The sequence below is a fragment of the Fusarium poae genome, chromosome 1 (assembly GCF_019609905.1).
Source record: "Fusarium poae strain DAOMC 252244 chromosome 1, whole genome shotgun sequence".
NCBI classification, from domain to species: domain Eukaryota; kingdom Fungi; phylum Ascomycota; class Sordariomycetes; order Hypocreales; family Nectriaceae; genus Fusarium; species Fusarium poae.
In genome coordinates, this window is record NC_058399.1 from 1393588 (window position 1) to 1413961 (window position 20374).

A 20374-nucleotide genomic window follows, 5' to 3' on the forward strand; every position below is an offset into this window, starting at 1 on the left:
GTTTATAGAATGCTTTAAGCAAACCACGCACAGATGTACAAACGTGCATAACTGGCCGACTGATTATCCCATGTGAACTTAGGTACTAGGTAGTATGCATCTGCTCTGCCAGGTGTACCGTACACCCCAGTAAAAGAACAACAGCACAAACCGCGCCTACTAAGCCATTCATATCTACCGATGAGTAAAAGCAAACACTTTCAGCTGAAACGGAAGAGACGGAAAGAGATTTAATTCACGTCGTGACATCACAAGCGATAACCCTCAATCCATCGGTTGCCTGAGAGACGCTACACATTTACTGTTGGGCCCTGAACCTTGAACTCCACCCACCTCCACAAGTGGATGCTGTCATCCATGCTTTCGTGCAGATGCCTTTGACGCGATTAGCGCGTAACCCCATATCTCAATTTAGCGCACCTAAGTCCGCCTAAGACGTGATCCATGCAGTCAGTCAGCAGCAGTACTCTTCTCTTTTGTCTCTGACATAAATACCGGAGCAGATCGTCAGGATAGTAGTCCTTTGTCTGGCGAGGGCATCATATGAAAGAGCAGCAGTTATAACAGATGAACTCAAAACTGCAACATTGACTGACAATATAAAATTCAGTGAGTCCACGATGATGATTTGGCAGGTGCATCTCAATCTTCAAAACCTCGTTAATATAACCTAATAGCGGAGCAACCTTCCCAGTATAAACCCGATAATACAACAATAAAGTACCTAAATAAAGATAGGTACCTAGGTATCTATGAGGTTAGTAGATTAGTAGGTACCATCGCGCGCCAAGGGGGTTATGGGACATGGTCTGGGCAATGATAATAGGGCTTAATACGGTGTTAATAATAATTTAATAGTACTATTAATTATTTAATTAATATAGTATTAATTTAATAGGCTTATAATAGCTTAATAGGCCTTTAACCTATTAAACTGTCTAGTTTAAAATCTATTAAAAAGCTATAAGCCTTATTATTATAAAAGATATTAATTTTAATTATAATAACCTAGCTAGCTATAATAGTTAAAAAATAACCTAAAAGAGGCTTATAAGGGTATTAAAAGGTCTTTATAATTAGTATTAAAAAGGGTAAAAAAGAGGTATTATAAAAGCCTCTTTTTTCTTTCTTTTTAAAGAAATTAAGACTATAGTTAAAACTATAGCCTTAAGCCAGATTATTAATTAATTAAATTAATTAATAAAATAAGCTATTAAACTATTAGCTAGGTAATCTTATTACTATTAAAAAGATATTTATTATATTAATATATAGAAGGTAATTATAAGGGTTAATTTAGCTAAGTAGTAATATAGAATTACAAGGGTAATATAATATTAGTAAGTAAGAAAGAGGATAATTCTTTTATTATTATAAGAGTAGGTCTTAAACTAAGAGGTCTTAGAGATTTACTTATACTTATATAACTAGCTTATATAAGTATATATAATAATCTTTTCTCTTAGAATTATTATATATTATATATTAGCCTTAAAGAGAGCTAGTATAATCTTTAATATTATATATATATTTATTATATAAGAATTAATTAATTAATTACTTTTTCTTAAGTAATTTCTTTTATTATTTATTATAATACTTTTTATTATCTTTAAATTCCTCTAGGTACTTTATATAATACTTAATAATAATACTTTTATTAATATTTAATATTTTAATTTAAGTATTATACTTAAGGCCTTAATCTTTTTATTATATTATAAATTCTTTAAATAATATATTATTATATTTAAGGTAATATACTTAATATTTAATTAAAAAGTTAATTTTATATTATTTCTTATTATTTAGGTTTTTTTTAATAAGGCTAGGTTTTTCTTTAGTAAAGTTATTAATATATATAGATATTAAGTATTTAATTAAAATAATTAAATATATTATTTAATTAAAAAAGAGTTTAAGTTTATAGACTAGGTTATTAACTATTTACTTAATATAAAAAAGGCCTATTTATTATTATAATTACTTATATAGTAATTTCTTAAGTAAATAATAATTATTATATAATTAAAAGTATACTTTATTATTAACTTTAAGGATAATAAATTAGTATTTCTTATTATAAGCCTTTTTTCTCTTTATAGCTATAAAGTTAAATATTAATTAGATATTTTATTAAATAGTCTTTTAAAAGAATAATAAATTAAGTATTTTTTTATTATTATTAAGAAAGTTAAGAGTATTATTTAGTTTAAATTTATAAAAGTATTCTTAAGTAAATATACTTATATTAATATTAAATACTCTATTTAAATTAAATTATAAATTTAATAATAAGTAATTTTAATTAATTTTAAGATTCTTAATATAGTAAAAGTATAATATAATCTTAATAGTCTAGTTTTTTTATTTTAATAGTCTATTAGCTTTAAGGTAATAGGCTATAATTATAGCTAATTTATAATTAAATTCTTTTTATAAAGATTATTAAAAAGAATTATTAAATTATTTATTTTTATTTAAGATAATAACTTAAGGTATTCCCTAGTTAATTAATATAAAGAATTTAATTAAGGCAATTACCTAGTCTTTAGTAAAATAAATAGAATAGCTAGGAATTAATAAGTTTTTTTTACTAGCTATATAAATAATTATTATTAGTTAATTAAAGAGGTTAAAACTATTTATAGCCTATAGAAAGCCTTTTAAGAGAATAGGCAATAATTTAATAATAAAATCTATTATAATAGTATATATTAATTAAGTAAATAATTAAATAGGTATATAATTATTAATTTATTTTTATTAATTAGTTTAACTTAAGTAATATATTTTATAAATATAAATATACTTTTTAATTTAATATAAAAAGTTATAAATAAATAGGCTAAATAGTTTTTAAGTTATTCTTTTAATTTTAAAATAATACTTATTATTATATATTATTATTAGGGTTTTTAATATTATTTTATAGAGAATATAGAGTCTATATATTCCTTTATTATTATAATTATAAAGTAATCTTTACTATAGAATAAAAAGAATCTTAGGCTTAAAAGTATTAATAATAACCTTACTATTTAAAATATCTATAGTAATAAGCTTACTATTAAATAAGATTATTTTAATTATAAGTTTATATTTATTATTATTAATATATTTTATTAAGAAATAAGCTTTTATCTTTAATATTATTATAGCTTTAATATTAATAAGTATATTATTTAATATTAAGTAATTTAATTTTATTTAATTAATATTTTTATTTAATTCTTTAGCTTTTAATTAACTTAAAGTATTAAAAATAAAGTTTTTCTTTTCTAGGATATAGAAAATATATAAATTATATTTAAATAGGTAAATAGAAGTATTAATAAGCCTTTAATTTACTTAATTAGTATTAAATATCTTAAGTATTATTTTTTTAATAATAGGTTTAATTATAAAGTAGTTAATAAAGACTATTAAAAATCCTTTAAATAATTTAATTTAAGCCTTAAGGCAATATATAGCCTAAATAAAGTAGGCTATTTTAAGTTTAATTAGCCTATATTTATATTTAACTAATAATAAGGTATAACTTAAGAAGTATATAAATAAGATAATATTAACTAGGATATAAGTATTTTCTTTCTATATATAACTATTTTTAATATAATAAAGAATAGTATTAAAGCCTTACTAAAGATTAATATTAATCTAAAGAAATAGTTATTTAATAAGGTCTAGATAAAATATTCCTTTACTAAAGGTAATTTTAAATTAAACTACTTTAAAGAATATTAACTCTTTAAGTATAAGGTTATAGTAAATTATCTTAGTATAAGCTATTCTTTATTTTTTATTATTATTTATAATCTTATTATCTTAATAACCTTTAATTAATAAAATAACTTTTTATTATTAAAATAGTTTAATAAGTTTTATATAGTATAGAATTAAATACTTAATATAATTAATTACTTTAATATATTATTCTAGAGCTACTAATTATATTAAGAATTTAAAGGCAATAAATATTATTATTTTCTTAGCTATTATTAATAGACTAAAGGTATTAACTTTAAAGCTAAGAATATAGGTATTTAAATATTTAAGTTAGCTTTTCTTTAGATTAATAATAAAGTTCTTAGATTTAAATAAAGTAAATAGAGTTTAAAGATATTTAAAGTATTTAATTATTAATTATAAAAAAATAATAATATTATTAATAAAGGCTTAATAAAATCCTTAAAAAAGATAAAGTAAATAATCTATATATCTTTATATATATACTAAAGAATTATAAAAACCTATTAATATAACTATTAATTTTTTAAATCTTTAATAACTTATAATAATAAAGTAATTATAATATTCTAATTTAACTTTAAATTAATAAAAAAAAGTAAATATATTTATAATAAAAATATATATTATTTCCTATAAAGTGCTAATAATATCTTCTTATTTAAGTAAAGAATAATAATTAAGTATAATAACTTTATTAAATACTTATAGGTTAATAACTATATATACCTTTAGTTTATTATTAATCTTTCTTTATATTATAAATACTAAGGCTATAAAGGGGATAAATTATTAAACTTATTCTATATATCTCTTATAATATAGTATATTAAATATTTTATTAATAAATTCTTTATCCTTTATATTATAAATATAAAGTTATTAAAATACTTTATATTTATATTAATTATCTATAAAGGGAATAATTATCTTATTACCTTTATTAATATAAATAAGACCTTTATTAGTCTATATAATAAAGAATTTATATATAAGCTAATTAGCTTATTATATAAAGGGTAATTTATTATTATAAATATAAATACTATTACTTATAATAATCTTAAGTAAATCTAGCTATTATTATATTTAAACTTTATAAGGAAATCTATAGAGACCTAGTAAATTTATAGTATTAATAATTAAGTTAATATTATCCTTAATAATAAGTATATTAATAGATATATTTAATTCTTTTTCTAAGAATTTAATAAGTATTATTAATAATTAGTATCTTTAATTATATTAGTTTTTTTAAGTTCTTATAATATTAATTATAATAGTATTAAATATAGTTCCTAGCTATTTATATATAATTAACTTTAATATTATAATCTTATATATTAAGTTTCTTATTCTTAAGTTATTAATATTAAAGATAATAGCCTTAAGGGCAAGGGATAAAGTAAACTTAGCTAATAATAATACTTATATATTTATTTATAGACTTTAAATAAATTCTTTTTTTAAACTTATTAAAGAGATAATTATATTAGCTATTATAAAGGCTATAAATATTAATTTCTATATAAAAGCTAAATATAATTACTATTCTTTATATTCTTTAAGGTTTTTAAGCTTTTACTTTTAAGATATATAGATATTAAAATCTATATTATTAATAATTATAATACCTAAGGGGCTAATAATATCTATAAGACTATTAATTATAGTTATTAATAATCTATAGAATATATAAAAATATCCTTTAAGAATTTCTTTTTAAAAGGCTAAAATAAAGTAAAACTCTCTAGCTAGGATTATTATAATATAAATTGCTTATATTTATTATAATACTTTTTTAATAAGTTATATAACTTAAAAAGAGATATAGAAATCTCCTAGTAAAATATAATTAAAGTATTATATTATATTTATAATATTAATACTATAGGGTATTATTTAACTATTTTTAAGGAAAATAGCTAATAATAATAATAGTATTCTATCTTAAACTTAAATATTATATTTAAATTTAATTATATTAGTATTATTTTTATTTTTATAAATACTATTAATATAAAAAGAAAATATAGCTTATTTATTATAAGGTTTATTTACTTTATTATTAATATCTTTAATATATACTAGTTTTTTCTTTTTAATCTTATAATTTAAAGTATTTAACTAGGCCTAGTTAATAATAGATTTCCTATAGCTAGTATCTATATAAATAGTAATAAAGAGACTTTTATATTTACTATAAACTTAGAATCTTAAATAAATATAATTCCTATTAATTTTATATATAATAAGTATAAGGAATTAAGTTATATTCTATATATTAAGAATAATAACTTCTTAATTCTTTTAACTTAAATTAATAATACTATTGCCTATAGTATTATTAATAGTATTAAGATAATCTTAAGCAATAATATTTATAACCTATTAATAATAATAATTTATACTATTATAGCTATTTTTAATATAGTAATATAGCTTATTATAAGATAGAAAATCTTATTAATAATAAATATAATACTTAGTCTTAGTAAAAGTATTTTTACTTAAAAGCTAAATAAGTAAGATATATATTTATACCCTTAAGTATTTCTATAGTAAAGCTCTTATAATAAATATATAATTATATATTTTATATTTATATATTTTTAATATAAAGGTTAATAAGAAAGTATTTTCTCTTAAGATATTTAATAAATCTTATTTAGTAGTTATAAAGCTAAGATAAGATTTCTATAATAATATTAAGCTAATTAAATAGTTATTATTAGATTTATATTTATTATTATAATAATTATAGTCTAATTATATATTAAATATATCTTTTAAAGTATTATCTTTTATAATAAGATAATACTTTTTAAAATAAATCTTCTTTTTTTCTTAAATATAATCTTTTTTATATAGTTAAATATATTAATTATCTTATTTAAACTTATTTTACTTTTTAATTTATTTTTTATTATACTTATTATTATATTATTAGTTATAACTTTACTTATTTCTCTAATAGCTACTTTAATACCTATTTAAATAGTAAGAGTCTTTTTAATTATTATAGCTTTAATTATTATTTTAATACTTATTCTTATAAAAACTGCTTTTATATTACTAATTATAATTAAAGCTAAACTTAGGGAAGTCTTAATTAACTATTTATATAATAATATAATAATAGTTCTTATAAATATAAATAAAGTCTATTAATTAAATATTCTTATTAAGATATAAGAAGAAATAGTTAACTTTAAGGTTAATTATAATAAAGATAGTAAAAAGAATAAATATTTTACTAGAATATTTTAGCTATTTAATTAAATTTACTTTTTATTAAGCCTATTAAGATAAAATAATATTCTTCTTAATAAGCTAGAGAGTATATAGATTAAAGTATAAAGTAGCCTAAAGCTTACTATTTAGATATTTAAAGTAATATATAAGAATTCTTATAAAGTTAAAAATTATAGAGTTTAAAACTTTTTCTTTTTTATATTTATTTATTTTAAATATTAATTAAGTATTTATTTTTTTAATTAGTATAAAGATATAATTATTATTAAAATAATCTTTATTATAGTATTTAAATATTAATAAGTATTTATAGAATATAAATATATTAATATAAATACTCTTTTTACTAAAGGTTATAATAAATCCTTAATTATATTAATTATTAAGATATTTAGAATTAAATACTTTAAATACTTTTTTTTAAATTTTCTTAAAGAAGTTATTAATAAAAAGGGTATTAATAGCTATTTATTCTTAAATATTTAATTATTAATTATAATCTTAATTTAAATTATAATAATATTTATTAATATAGTCTTATATATACTCTATAGTTTATTCTAGGATATTTAAGTAATTAAGGTATTATTAATTATTAATACTTAGTAAATTAATTTACTATAGTTAAGTAAGAAGTCTAGTTACTTTTAATTTAAGAAGGATATTTAAATAATAAGTAGTCTTTAATAAGGCTTAATTACCTTAGGTTATAAAGTATATCTAGAATACTTTTATAATTTCTTTTTATTATTATAGAAAGTAGATTAAATAAGATATTTAAGTATAAAGAAGAAATAAAAGATTATAAGTTAATATATATTTATTAATATTATAGGAAATAAGTTATTAGATTTATATTATAATATTATAGTCCTATATAGTTATAATCTTTAATATTACTTTAGTAAAGTATTTATTAATTAATTAGTAGAATTTAATTCCCTAGGTAATTATATCTTTCTTATAAATTAAAATAAACTTAATATTATTATTTATTTAATTTAAATTATATAAAGAAAAGTATTATTAATTATTCTTTACTATATTAATAATAAAGGGAAGGTTATTATCTTCTTTAGAATAAATAAAAGTAAATTAAGCTAGTATTTATTAAGATAATCTAGTTTATATTATTAAAATATATAACTTATAGTAAATAAAGCTATAAGCTTAAAAATTCAATAATAATATAATAGTATTAATAGTAGTAAAAGCAGTAATACTATAGGGCTTAATATAAGTCTAAACCTTATATAAGAATATAAGCTTTAAATAGATAGTAAAAAATTCTTTCTCTCTTATAATATAATAATAAAAATAAGGAAATTATTAATATTAATATTTAAAGCTAATATAATATATAAGTTATTCTAATTAATTATTTATATAATAGTAATTAATTATTAATAATCTATATAAATATATTTTATTAAATAGGCTTTAACTCTATAGATAATAGCCTTAAGGCCTTAGCCTATAGAAATAGTAATTAGTATAATAATAAAGAAAAATTAATTATTATATTAATTAATAATAAAAAATAAGCTAAAGATTTATACTAATTAATCTTTAATTAAAAAGAGTTTAAAAATACTAAAGTTAATAGTATATATAGTAATAAGCTTAATATTATATTAACTTAATTTAATTATTAAATCTTAATCTTTTTATACTTTATTAAATTAAATTATATTAACTAGGTTTTATAGAAAAAAGAGTAATTTAATGCTTTATATTAAAAGCTAGATTAAGAGATTAAATTATTAATATAAAAAGGGGTATTTCTAGAGGTAATATAGTTAAGTAATTATATACTTTAGATTATAGACCTAGAGATAATTATTTATACTATAAAGATATTTAAACTATTTAATAATCTATAATAAATAATTAGCTATTTATCTAGTTATAGTAGTTAAAATAATAAGGTTAATTAAAATTATTAGAATTTTAAAATATTAATTTTTTATATAGTTATTTTAAGTTTAATAGGAAGTTTTAGGTTTAATTAAGGGCTTTCTCTAAGGATTAGTAAATATTATATAAATATATTATATAATAACTATCTAAGTAAATATAAATAATATACCCTATAATAAGCAGAGTCTTAATAAGTAGTTTTAACTATAGCTAATTTATATTATAATTAACTTAGTATTAAATTATTATAATACTATAAGTAATATTAAGGTAAATATATAATTATCTTTAAAGTTACTTTTTATATTTATTTAAGTATTATATTTTAACTTTTATTAATTTCTTAAAAGAGTATTAAATTCTAGGTAATAAATACTTTATTATTTAATAATAAGTATAATATACTCTTTATTAAAGTAATATAAAGAGGTTTTATTTTCTTTTTTAATTATATACTATAAGTTTAATTATAAAAAGGAGCTAAGCTCTTTTAATTATATTATAGGTTTTTTATTGTAAGTAGTATTTAAATATAAAGGCTTTTTTTTACTATATTATAATCTTATTATTATTATAATAGCTTTAATTAAGCTTTATAAATATTAATTATATTTAATATCCTTATTAAAAAAAGTATTAATAATTTCTTTAATTTAGCCTAAAGATTAAAAGCTATAATCCCTAGGTTTATATTTTAAAAGAATATAAATATTAATATTAATTATAAATACTTTCTAAATACTTTTTTTTCTTTCCCCTAGGATATTAAACTATCTCTATTTAATTAATATAAAAGTTTATATTTTAATTATAAATATAATATTAAATACCTTAACTCTTTAGAGTTAAAATAAAGGCTATATTATTAATTACCTTTATAAAATAAAGTTAAATTAAAAGGCTTTTTTTTTTATTAAAAGTATATATTTAAAAAAATTAATTTATAAAGCTTTTTAAAATAATTAATATATTATATTAATATAAAGATATTATATTTAAATAAATCTAAATTAATATATAGGAATATATAATAATTAGATACTTAATAAAGCTTAAACCTTATTTTTATAAGATTAAGATTTAAATCTTAATAGATTAATTTTTAATTTTTTTAATTAAATTATTAGAAAAAAGGTATATTTAATATAAATAGTTAAGTATATTAATAGCTTAAATAAAAAGAGGTCTTTATAACTATAGCTATTACTATTTAATATAGAATTATAAGGGTAATATAATATTAATAAGTAAGAAAAAGAATAATTCTTTTATTATTATAAGAGTAAGTCTTAAACTAAGAGGTCTTAAAGACCTACTTATACTTATATAACTAGCTTATATAAGTATGCATAATAATCCTTCCTCTTAGAATCATTATATATTAAGTAGGCTAAGTAAGCTAAAAAGGCTAAGTTAATATTAACTACTATTAACCCTATTAACCCTATATTAGCTATTAACTATAATAATTATATTAACTAGGAAAAATTATAATATTAAGGTTATTTTTAATATCTAATATAGCCTATTATAATAACCTTAAAATACCAGTCTTCAACATAGTAATCTAGTCAATAGACTATTATTTCCCTTGCTAATACCCTCTACAAGCTTGTATAACCCTGATACCCTTATACATCCACTGTCTACAAAGGGGGGGTGCGCCGGTAGGTAGGTGGTAAGAAGTCGGCAAGTCCATGAGGCCGTGCTTTTAACCAAGATTTCAACAAAACGCTACCTATATTAGAATAAAAGCTCTACCAATTCTGTGCAATGGTCTTTCTCCATCCTCATCCGATATGAAAAACTCGGCGACCAGAGCAGATCACGAAAAAGTCTAATAACGATGTCAGGCTCTTCTTGGGCTTCGCTGCCGCCAGAGATTCGGCTACAGATACTGAAGACAGTCTCACGTCAGGAAGGTCGTGGCTCTTGTGCGGCTGTCTGTTCAGAATGGAAGGCATTCATTGAGCCGCAACTTTGGAACAGTGAGCAAGGAGAGGCGTGTGCAGTCATCTATCAAAGGGACAGATCAAGTCAGCAAGTCACTCTGACGAGACGCGGAACTTGGCATTTTGAGCTGAACCACGAAGTGGTTTAGTCATGCATGGGAGAATGTCGATTCAGATTTTATCCTTCGAATCGAACATGACCAGCTACATGCAGTCGTCAAACAAAACGGTGATGCCATATACCACTTGGGTTTGTCAGGAGAAGTTACCGATCTCATTTCTTCCCAGCAGCTACGACATGAGGCATTCGTAGGAGGAGGTCTGACAAACGGTCTTGTTGTTGGCTCCTCATACATGTCTTGTTGAAGAGGTAAGTCTCCCACCCCTCAATATTTATATATTAGAGGATAACCGAACTGTCATGTATGATTATTGATGTGACTTTATGTAAGGATATTGCCCTCTGACAGGCTTTATATGCCTCCTATAGAGTTGAGCCTTTAAACATTTAGAAGAGCTAAGACTGCCTTTTAATGCAGTGGCTTGTTAAGCTAAATCTCGTATACTTTACTTGTCCTAAGTTACTCATTAACACTGTCTAATAAAACTCCTATTAAAAAATATAGTTATATATCCTCTTTGCACAAACAGGTTAAAACTTGTTAATAACTTTAACAAAACTGAAGAGGGTGAAAATAATTGTTATAGACCAAGGTAGATTTATGTCTTCTATCTAAGTCTCTTCCTTCTGGGGCAGTTCCACTGAATATGTACTCATGGAAACCTACCTGGCTTGCCTGGGTAGGTAGTCTACCATGAAAACTTGACTAGGGACGTTGAGCTTAAGTACCTGCCCAGTATACAGAGTAAACTGACCTACTAGTTTAGTCTCTCATGTTTCCAGCAGTCACGGCTCCTCAAAAGTAGCGAATTGGTTCAATAGTACATATAAATCTAGGCTAAGTCAAACATGTGTATCATATAGTAGTACATTTATCAGTATATAACTTCAGCCCCTCAGTTGGGTCGCGGAGTTGAATGTCTGGGTTGAACCACTGGACGTCCAATAGGGATTATCTTCCTAGGTCGGTCACCCCTCTTACGGTTGATGAGTTCCATTCCCAGAACTCCTGTCACGATACCAAACAAGTGCGACGCAATATCGATCTGCAACTTGACCGTCTTGCCGAAGGCGGCAAGCTGCGGCACGCACACAAGTGCTAGGAAGATAATACCTGGCACACCATCCTGAGGCAGACCAAAGAACTTGAATCCATCAAGACGGTGATCCCAGAAGAACGCGGCGCAGACACCAAGCGTTGCTGCAGAGGCGCCCAGAGTAGTAACTCCCAGCATACCTCGCAGGGCGTAGGTGGCAACACTGCCTACGAAACCAACCGCACCACAGGCCGTGTAGAGGGTAAGGAAATCGGCACGTCCAATGTCCTCGTGCAGAGCAGAACCAACAACGAAGCAAGGGATCATGTTGAGTGCCAAGTGGCTGATGCCCTGATGAGAGTAGGGCGCAGTGAACATGGTAACAGGTTTCACGGCACCAATAGCGATGATCATGTAGCGGTTCAGTAGCTTCCACAAAGGAGGAACCCTCCATGCCGCCCAGACAAGCACGTTGACTCCGACAATAGCTCCAAGCGTTGTGTGGGCAGTTGAGATATCAGGGAAAACACGGTAGCGGGGGGCAGGCTCTTCATAGACGGTAGAAACAGCAGCAAGGAAGCCAACGACAAGAGCGACAAAAGTGGCAGAGGGAAGAATACGCTCCCAAGTCTTGACTTCAATAGGAGCTTCCAGGTCAGACTGGGCATTCTTGTAGTACTCGGCGATCTTAGGGTTGGCGATCTGACGTTCTGCCTTGTGGTCAAGGTTAGCCAGAGTGCCAGAGTTCACTTCTCCTTTTGCCTCGGCTGCCTTGCGCGCCTCTTCCTCGAGAGCTTCCTGGGCCTTGCGCTTGGCCACGTTCCTTGCTCGGATTTCGTCGAGCTTGCTGTGGCCATATACAGGATCTGGCTTGTAGACTGGGGCAACTGGCTCTTCGACTTCTTTGTCGCCCTTATTCTTCTTGGAAGCTGGCTTGGCCTTCTTCTTTTCCGCAGCCTCTTTTTCCGCCTCAAGTTGTGCAAGCTCATCCTCAGCCCGGAGTCCTGCGTTCATGACTTCGTCAACGGACACTGTCTTTCGTAGATATTCGAGTCCCTTTGCGATTTGACCTTTGGTGAAAGACGATGTATGGACGGCAAATGCTGGATCATCGAGGGTGCCGGCAACTCGACGACCATGGAGAATACGTAGCAATTGGTTCGCCCTCTTAGCATTGATGCCCTTTCCAAAAGCCTTCGATACCTCGGCTTCCGTCAAGTCTTTGCTTCTGAACTGAAGACCGGCTTGGTCCCTGTAATCCCTCGGTAGCTCCTCATAATTTCGGATCGTCTTGTCGAAGAATATCGTTCGTCGGGTCTCGTACGATGTGTGGTTGTTTCCGAAAGGGTTGCTTCGGCAATTGATAGTCGATAAGAGACCGTTTCGGTTACTAGACGAACGGCCGGAGATCCATCGAGCTGGTGTAAACGGTTGATGGGTCGCTGACGATGATGCCCTCAAGACTGCTTTTTGAAGAGCAGACCTCAGCAGCACCCGCGATGGATTGGGGCACGCGAATAGACTCATTGCGGGCGGATGAATGCGCACGATGCGCTCTAGAGAGCCACTGGCTCGATAATAAGTAAAAGAGCCAAAGTGAAAGGGACAATTGTGGTGTGATGGGGAGTTCTCAGTGCATGAATTAATTTTGGACGCATGAGGTCAACAATTTTGGTTGCAACAGCTTGAGATCGACGGACTCAAAAGGTACGTACCATACGCATACGCAGGAAGAAGCCTACACCCCCACCATTACCACTGCCCCGCGGTCTCCCATGGAGCTACCACGAACATCTGTCTGTTCATCTTCAATCTTCTTTAATGTTGAATCATACTTTTGAACACTTCTACATACTATTTCACATACTCAAACCACCACAAACATGTCATCCACGACTACATCCGCCGACACACGGCCCATCGCCCCTGCGCGCTTCGCTGCCGCTCTCAAAGACCTATCCATCGGCATGCTACACCTCAAAGTCCTCGAGATCCGTAACTCAATCGCCCACCTCCAATATTCCAACGACCAGCTCAAGCCCTTCGCAGAGGGCACGGAAACCACTCCCTCTGGAGAAGCTTCGGCGCCCGACCAAGACTGCATCGACGCCATCCGCGAGAACGAAGGTGTCATTGACCGCATGGCCGAGCGAATCGCTCTTATCCGCGTAGAGGTGGAGGAACGCGGTCTTAACTGGACAGAGTTTCAGAACCGCGATGAGTCTGAGAGCAAGAATGACGAGGATGCTGTTGTAAATGGAAACGCACAGACGGACGTCGCAGCCTCAAACACAGAGAGTCGACATGATGCGTGGAGCGACGGCACATTCCAGACAGGGACAATTCGAAACGGCGAGGTGCACCTAGATCGTCAGGCTGGAAGACCAGAAGGCGGAAGCTTGAGTGATGAGCAGCTTCGGAGAGCACTAGAGGAACGAATGCGGGATCTGGGTACAGAAGATGACGAAGGAGGCATGCATCTCTAGATATATTAAAAAGGGACGTGCCAGACTCGAAACATAATGCATGGTTGGCGTTTGGTAAATGGACAGACATCATGGTGGGATACCCAAAAGTAGGCCGCTTTGCACAACACTTGGGGCAGGCACACGGTTATTTAGTTCAGCCCGCACAACTGTCTTGTCACAAGAGGCTACAAGCGATGAGATTTCAAATCCAGTTTTGCTATTTTTTCTATTTCCCAGCTTTCAATCTGCCGAGAATGCATGTCCTGGTTGCTACCACAAGTAGCGAAAGTGTTGACTTTTCGCCTTTTGGCGAGTGAAAGGCATGTGTCGCCTGCCTCCTTTTTAGCGAACGAGACAAAAGAAAAGTAAACATATAACCGCCTGCTCCAGCGCCGAAGTGCTATGCGACCCAATGCTAAAACAAACAAAAAAAGACAAGACCAATCCAATCCAATCCCATATAAATGCTTATAGACGAGAAAATGCCAATCTGAAACATGTACTGAGAAACCCGAAAGGGTGATGTTCGAGGAGACAAACACATGAGAAAATACATGTGAGACGAGGGTTGAGGGAGTAACAAGACTGTTAGCGTGGGGAGGAGAAACAGTCTTGCATGAAGATAATGCGAGCGTGGGGGGGGCTTCATATCTTCAATAATGTGGCTTGAGATTTTGTTTCACTCAGTTTTGAGTTAATCGGTGTCGTCGCCAACAGGGGAGGCGGCGCCTGAAAGCCTCTTTGATCGAATGGACTTTTGTCGCTTGGATCGCTTCGAGGACATCCTTGTGGCCGACCTAGTGCTCTGAATAGTCTCAAGCTTGGGACGTTGAGCGGCAGAGTGCTTCCGGCGAGGGCTCGAGTGCATGGCACTTTGCGAGAAAGGAGCGGGCACGTCAGAATCAGAATCATCTGAAGAATCGTATCCTGGTGGTGCGGCAACTGGTCGAAGTCTTGACTTTCGCTTCGCAAATCCACTGTCAAGTGAGTCGTCGGAAGTGTCGAACGACAGGCTTCGAGTGCGATGGATAGAGAGAGATTGGTTCGTTCGGTTCGAGAAAAGAGATTCGATGAGTTCAGTTTCTGTAGGGTTGCCGTACTCCTTTCTCAACTTCTCCATAACAAGCTTCTCGTGAACAAGGCGGCTGAGCTGAGTATCATCTCCAACCAGTGTCCTGGCACTCGATTTGCTTCCCGAACTTGCAGCTCGGCTAACAGGCACCTTGCCTTCCATGACTTTGGCTGACGGCGGGGGTTGCAGCATCCATTGGTGGGCGCTTCGTGAAGGGGCCTTGCTGCTAACGACAGGAGGGTGATATTCGTTGACTGGTGGGTTCTTGGGGAAGTAGAAGTCGTGTCGTTGTTGTTCGGTTACCTCCTTCTCAAGACCGAGGGTTGACTCGATCAATCGTCCAGCCGAATCTCGTGCTTTCGATATGGCGTCCATGAACTTTTGACCACCCCATTGTCCCCATAGCTCCTCGTCCTCACGTTGATATCCGTGCCGCCTGTTCCAATCGTCTGAGAGGCTATCGTCTTCGGCCATGACGGAATTGCTAGCGCCAAAGTTCATGCGGCTTCCGTTGTTCGTCTGCTCAGATACACTGAACGCACTGCTCCCGGCGCCCTGGCTGGCAAAACCACGCTGACTGGAATTTTTGCTTGCTGCTTTCTTCGGTAATGTTGGTCCCATGCTAATCTCTTCTTGCCAATAAGGGTTTGTGTTGAAAGGTGATGGATGTTGGTAAGCAGTTGGCTGCTCGCCCGTTATTTTCGCCTTCTCCTCACGCTCCCTCTTATGTTGCTCGCGAGCTTTTTGTCGATGTCGGACTTGAGCGCATGGTGTGCAGGCAAGAACGTAAAAGACGACAGACTGAAGTGCGACGGGGAGAGACATGTTGGCGATCGTCGCTTTGTGTACAGTATACCTGGCATAAGAGTCGCTTGGCTTGACTGGCTCACAATGGGAATGATACTCGCGAAAACAAGGACAATTATCAGGAAAACAGCTCGGTACAAATAAATGGCGAGAAAAGGCGTTACACCAAAAGGCACAGTGGCATAGAGTAAGGGGTCCAGCCCAAGAATGAGCAGACTAATAGTCGGCAGGTAGTCAAAGTCGAGGTATAGTTGAAGGAATAATAAGTCGGTAGTCCAAGAATAGAAATGAAACCGGTAAAGAGAGAGAAGGAGAAAAGAAACAAATAAACGAGACGGCAGAGACGAAACGAGGGTTGCGGTGTAATTGAGACGAGTGACGGTTTTTGAGCAAAAGAGGCGTGAGACCTTTACAGATTAGACCAGCGCCAGCAGTGGCCAGAACGGTCCGCAAAGAGGAACAGAGCAGCTCAGTACAGCGTAGGAGGTGATGGTCGCAGCAGTAGCGTACGGTTGGTAGGTGGTAAGTAGGTGTTAGAGCGACGCAATGGTAAAAAAAAATGCTGTAGAGCTGAAACTGAAGGGGCCGGTCGTTGGAAGTTAATATTGGAAGGAAGAATGTAGTCGTTCCTGAACGGCCAACGTCTCAGCCGTTTGGGGCTTATAATAGCACTGAAGTAGGTTGGTGGTGGTGGTTGCTCGGGGGGTTCTGATCAGCGAGAGGTCAAGGTATTCAATTCCTTCTTGGCCGTTTACACCTTGGCAAGTTGTCTGAGGGCCCCTTTGGCCCAAAGATTGACACTTGACAGGAATATAAAATGGTGAAAGAAAGAGATTGTCCAAGACAATTCTCCCACTGTATCCGGTCCTTCCAGTAGGTAATCTCAATTCTTGGCTCGCTTGTTTCCTTTGTTGAGCAGTGATCAACCAGAGGGGCTGTGTAAAGGTGGTAAAGGGGGCGCGCGAGACGTTTCACAGAGAGGTGCGGCGTGATAGTTAAAACGGGGACAACGAGCAGTCTGTTCCCTCTCCCTCTGTCCTGTCCTGTCTCCCACAAAGAGCTTAGGGTGGCACAGGGCACTTGATGAGCAGAGCGAACAAGAGATTGAGAGGGAAAACGGAATGGTCAATCGTATAATAAGATATGAGCAGAAAGTAAGATACGGTGCAGCAGGGAAGGAAGATTCCTAATCTCATGTAATAGTGGGTAACGCAAGGTTTATGACGACTGCTGCTTTCGCGTCTTTCTCTCTCTAACTCTCTTCGCTCGCTCGCTCGGATGGGTTTTAGAAAGGTAATAAGTAGTAAAAAAAGGTTGCCGAGAGAACAGGGATGCCCCTCAATTTCTCAATTTGTGTGGCGGTGATGAGGATGAATGAGAAGCACCATCGGCATCTAGAAATGAAATGGCGCAGGTTTTGGCGTATGCGGATGAATCGATAAGGTAAAGTAGGCAGCCAGCATATTAGCTTGGGGGGGGGGCACTTCCATTGCTGCAGGCAGTCTGCATCAGCAGTAGAACCACCTGCGGGACAGCCAAGGGTTCCTGTCGGTGATGAGCCTAGAGGGGGGAGGTTGGCTAGCGATTGGAGTAATTAAAGATACAGGGGAATCTCAACAGAGTCGTAACGGATCATCGTGTTACTAACCCCCATCTACGTAGCATTACTATGCAACTCATCTTATTATTATGTGTATTGACAAGGGAACAATGTCGTACAGATGAATATCAATCAATGCATTGATGGATTGAGACTTGACGAAACAAACAATCCCACTGCAACAGTACCTAGTTTACATCCAACAGCTACCTACCTACCTATTCTTCAGATACCACATGGATCAATGCGCTGCACTCCTCTCTGACAAGGATCAACGAGACATCACAGGGGGGCTGGACACAAGGGGACTTCCAACCATTCCACTATTCCACCAATGGTCCAGGTACCAAGCTAGTCCCAGTCCCAGTTCCCAGTCCTGTTGTGCGTCTTGATCACCCCCCGCTTGGTCGGAGCTGGGTGGGTGTGGAGAGTGTGAGCGGGTGCAGCGGCCCAGACCTTCTGAGACTTCTTCAGGGCAGGGATGTAACCATTTGATCTGAATTGAGAGAGTAACTGCCAAATGGTTTGGTCTCGGACAAGACCTATTTGTCTTCAGGACCGAATATAATTACGTTAGTACTACTCCGTACAAATAGGCCGATAGCACCATTGGTTACCGTCATCCTTCATCATTGATAGTAGGTAGCAAACATTTACCGTTAAAATAAACAGAGGCTCGTAGCATTTGTTTTAGCCCCAACGCTTCTTACTGCATTGGCTAAATCTTGGAGTACGAAAACTCTCAACCGCCAAGTCGCCGTACGCACGCAACAAGACAAACTATATCAGAGTAAGCTCTACTCTAGTAGTAGTCTCACGTAACGTAGCAAGTAAGGCGTTTCGAGTACAGATAATGCTATTGGTGACGTCTTTTGTCCTTCACCGCGCATTCGCATCATGCCAGATCTCAGCAGTTGATCGAACTCCTACAGCCGGTTCATGCCATGTTACTACTGTTTACAACCCCAGTCTTGTTAGCCTTCAACTTGATAAGACCGAATTAATATACAACCAGTTATCAATAATTCTCTCGCTTGTTTGCTCACCGCAGAAATCACCTACCGCATGCAGCCTCATCAACCTCCGCCCAGCAAAATCACTCAAAGCTACTCAAATGTGCCGGTTTATTCCAATGATTTCTCTTGTCTTTCGTCATGGATTCATCTATTGATTGGATCTCTCCGTGTCCCCCGCATCCGCCTCCCCGATGTGTTGCGCCGGGCCCCCTCTTTGTTTTTTTCACCCGGCTTGGCATCGCCGAACACGAATGAGGCATGTATATCACACGCTCTGTCTCTCCGTCTCTCACCACCGAACCGTACAAGGCATAAACCATAAACATGTCCGCTTAGTAGCTTCTGTTCTCGACGCAAGATAGAATGGCCCAGTTTCCAATACGGATACAGCAGTAACTAGTCCTCGTGCACCTTTCTTTACCTTGGCAGGTAATCAACAATCATGAGTCCTTTCGAAATCCATGTCTGTTGAGGTCCAACTGCAGACTGCATCATGGTTATGGAACATGGGCCTTATGCACGCAGTCTCTCACATATAGCCATAAAGCGGTGAATAAAACAACGCCATGGTAGCTTATGATCAAACCCGTACTCGACAGAAGAGATTACCATCTCCAGTATGCTACAAAACTGTTGCTGTTGCTGCATCCAATAACTAGACTAACTACATGCACTCATCCCTCTTCTCTTCCCCTACTTTGATCCCTTCATCCGTTCAAGTGCCCTGCATTCTGCATTCCTTACGCCATAAACACATCTTGAACCCCTCCATTCAACATGTGCTCTTTCTGCGTTCCCTTACGAACTCCTTGACCCTGCTTCCTAATTCATCTTTCACTCACTCCCTTGTTCCAGCTTCTGATCTTTCAGAAGGACACATCAGAACACGACGATAGCCACACAGCATAATTCGATTCCAGTCACGTACAAGTCTCCAGTCGTAACAAACTGTTCTTCATTTGGCTTCTCATTTTGGGGGGATCAACTGTTGCAAACAAAACAGCTATCAATACACAGCCCAGCTTTCTCCCAAAAACATTGAGCTGTCAATCAATGATCCGAGCGTTAACCGAAGGCCCTTCTCCTTAATTCCACGGCTGGCATAAATCTCTTGCTTTTCTTCCATAATGTGAATTTCCCGTCATGTTTTTTCTGCCGATAGCTACCGTTCGATTGAAGTGCCTCGCTTGGTCTGAAAACTGACCACAAAACCTGAACTCCCAACCACAAACGCTTGTGCTGTCGCACACTGCCAATGCCCTATCAAATATCGGGATAGCAAACAGCGTATTCGAATCCAAATCGTTGCGATTAAATCCGTTGATGAAAAAGAAATAGTCAAGTTACAAACAAGTCAAAGGGGAAAATGTGGCTGT

At 32.1% G+C, this 20374-nt stretch overlaps 4 protein-coding genes across 4 annotated transcripts; 1 reads left to right on the plus strand and 3 right to left on the minus strand.

Moving 5' to 3' along the window:
• Positions 1-8247: 8247 nt before the first annotated feature.
• FPOAC1_000481 (uncharacterized protein) lies at positions 8248-10889 on the minus strand (the record flags this gene model as incomplete). Its single annotated transcript, XM_044845096.1, has 2 exons — positions 8248-8253; positions 10734-10889. 2 exons carry the CDS (start codon positions 10887-10889, stop codon positions 8248-8250), a joined length of 162 nt encoding a protein of 53 aa, XP_044711012.1.
• A 1005-nt stretch (positions 10890-11894) lies between these two features.
• Positions 11895-13562, minus strand: FPOAC1_000482 (uncharacterized protein; the record flags this gene model as incomplete). The annotated part of the gene is made up of 1 exon (XM_044845097.1): positions 11895-13562. The coding sequence occupies one exon, from the start codon at positions 13560-13562 to the stop codon at positions 11895-11897; it is 1668 nt and encodes a 555-aa protein (XP_044711013.1).
• Positions 13563-13918: 356 nt separating this feature from the next.
• FPOAC1_000483 (uncharacterized protein) lies at positions 13919-14521 on the plus strand (the record flags this gene model as incomplete). The annotated part of the gene is made up of 1 exon (XM_044845098.1): positions 13919-14521. One exon carries the CDS (start codon positions 13919-13921, stop codon positions 14519-14521), a length of 603 nt encoding a protein of 200 aa, XP_044711014.1.
• Positions 14522-15197: 676 nt separating this feature from the next.
• FPOAC1_000484 (uncharacterized protein) lies at positions 15198-16400 on the minus strand (the record flags this gene model as incomplete). The annotated part of the gene is made up of 1 exon (XM_044845099.1): positions 15198-16400. The coding sequence occupies one exon, from the start codon at positions 16398-16400 to the stop codon at positions 15198-15200; it is 1203 nt and encodes a 400-aa protein (XP_044711015.1).
• Positions 16401-20374: the final 3974 nt, after the last annotated feature.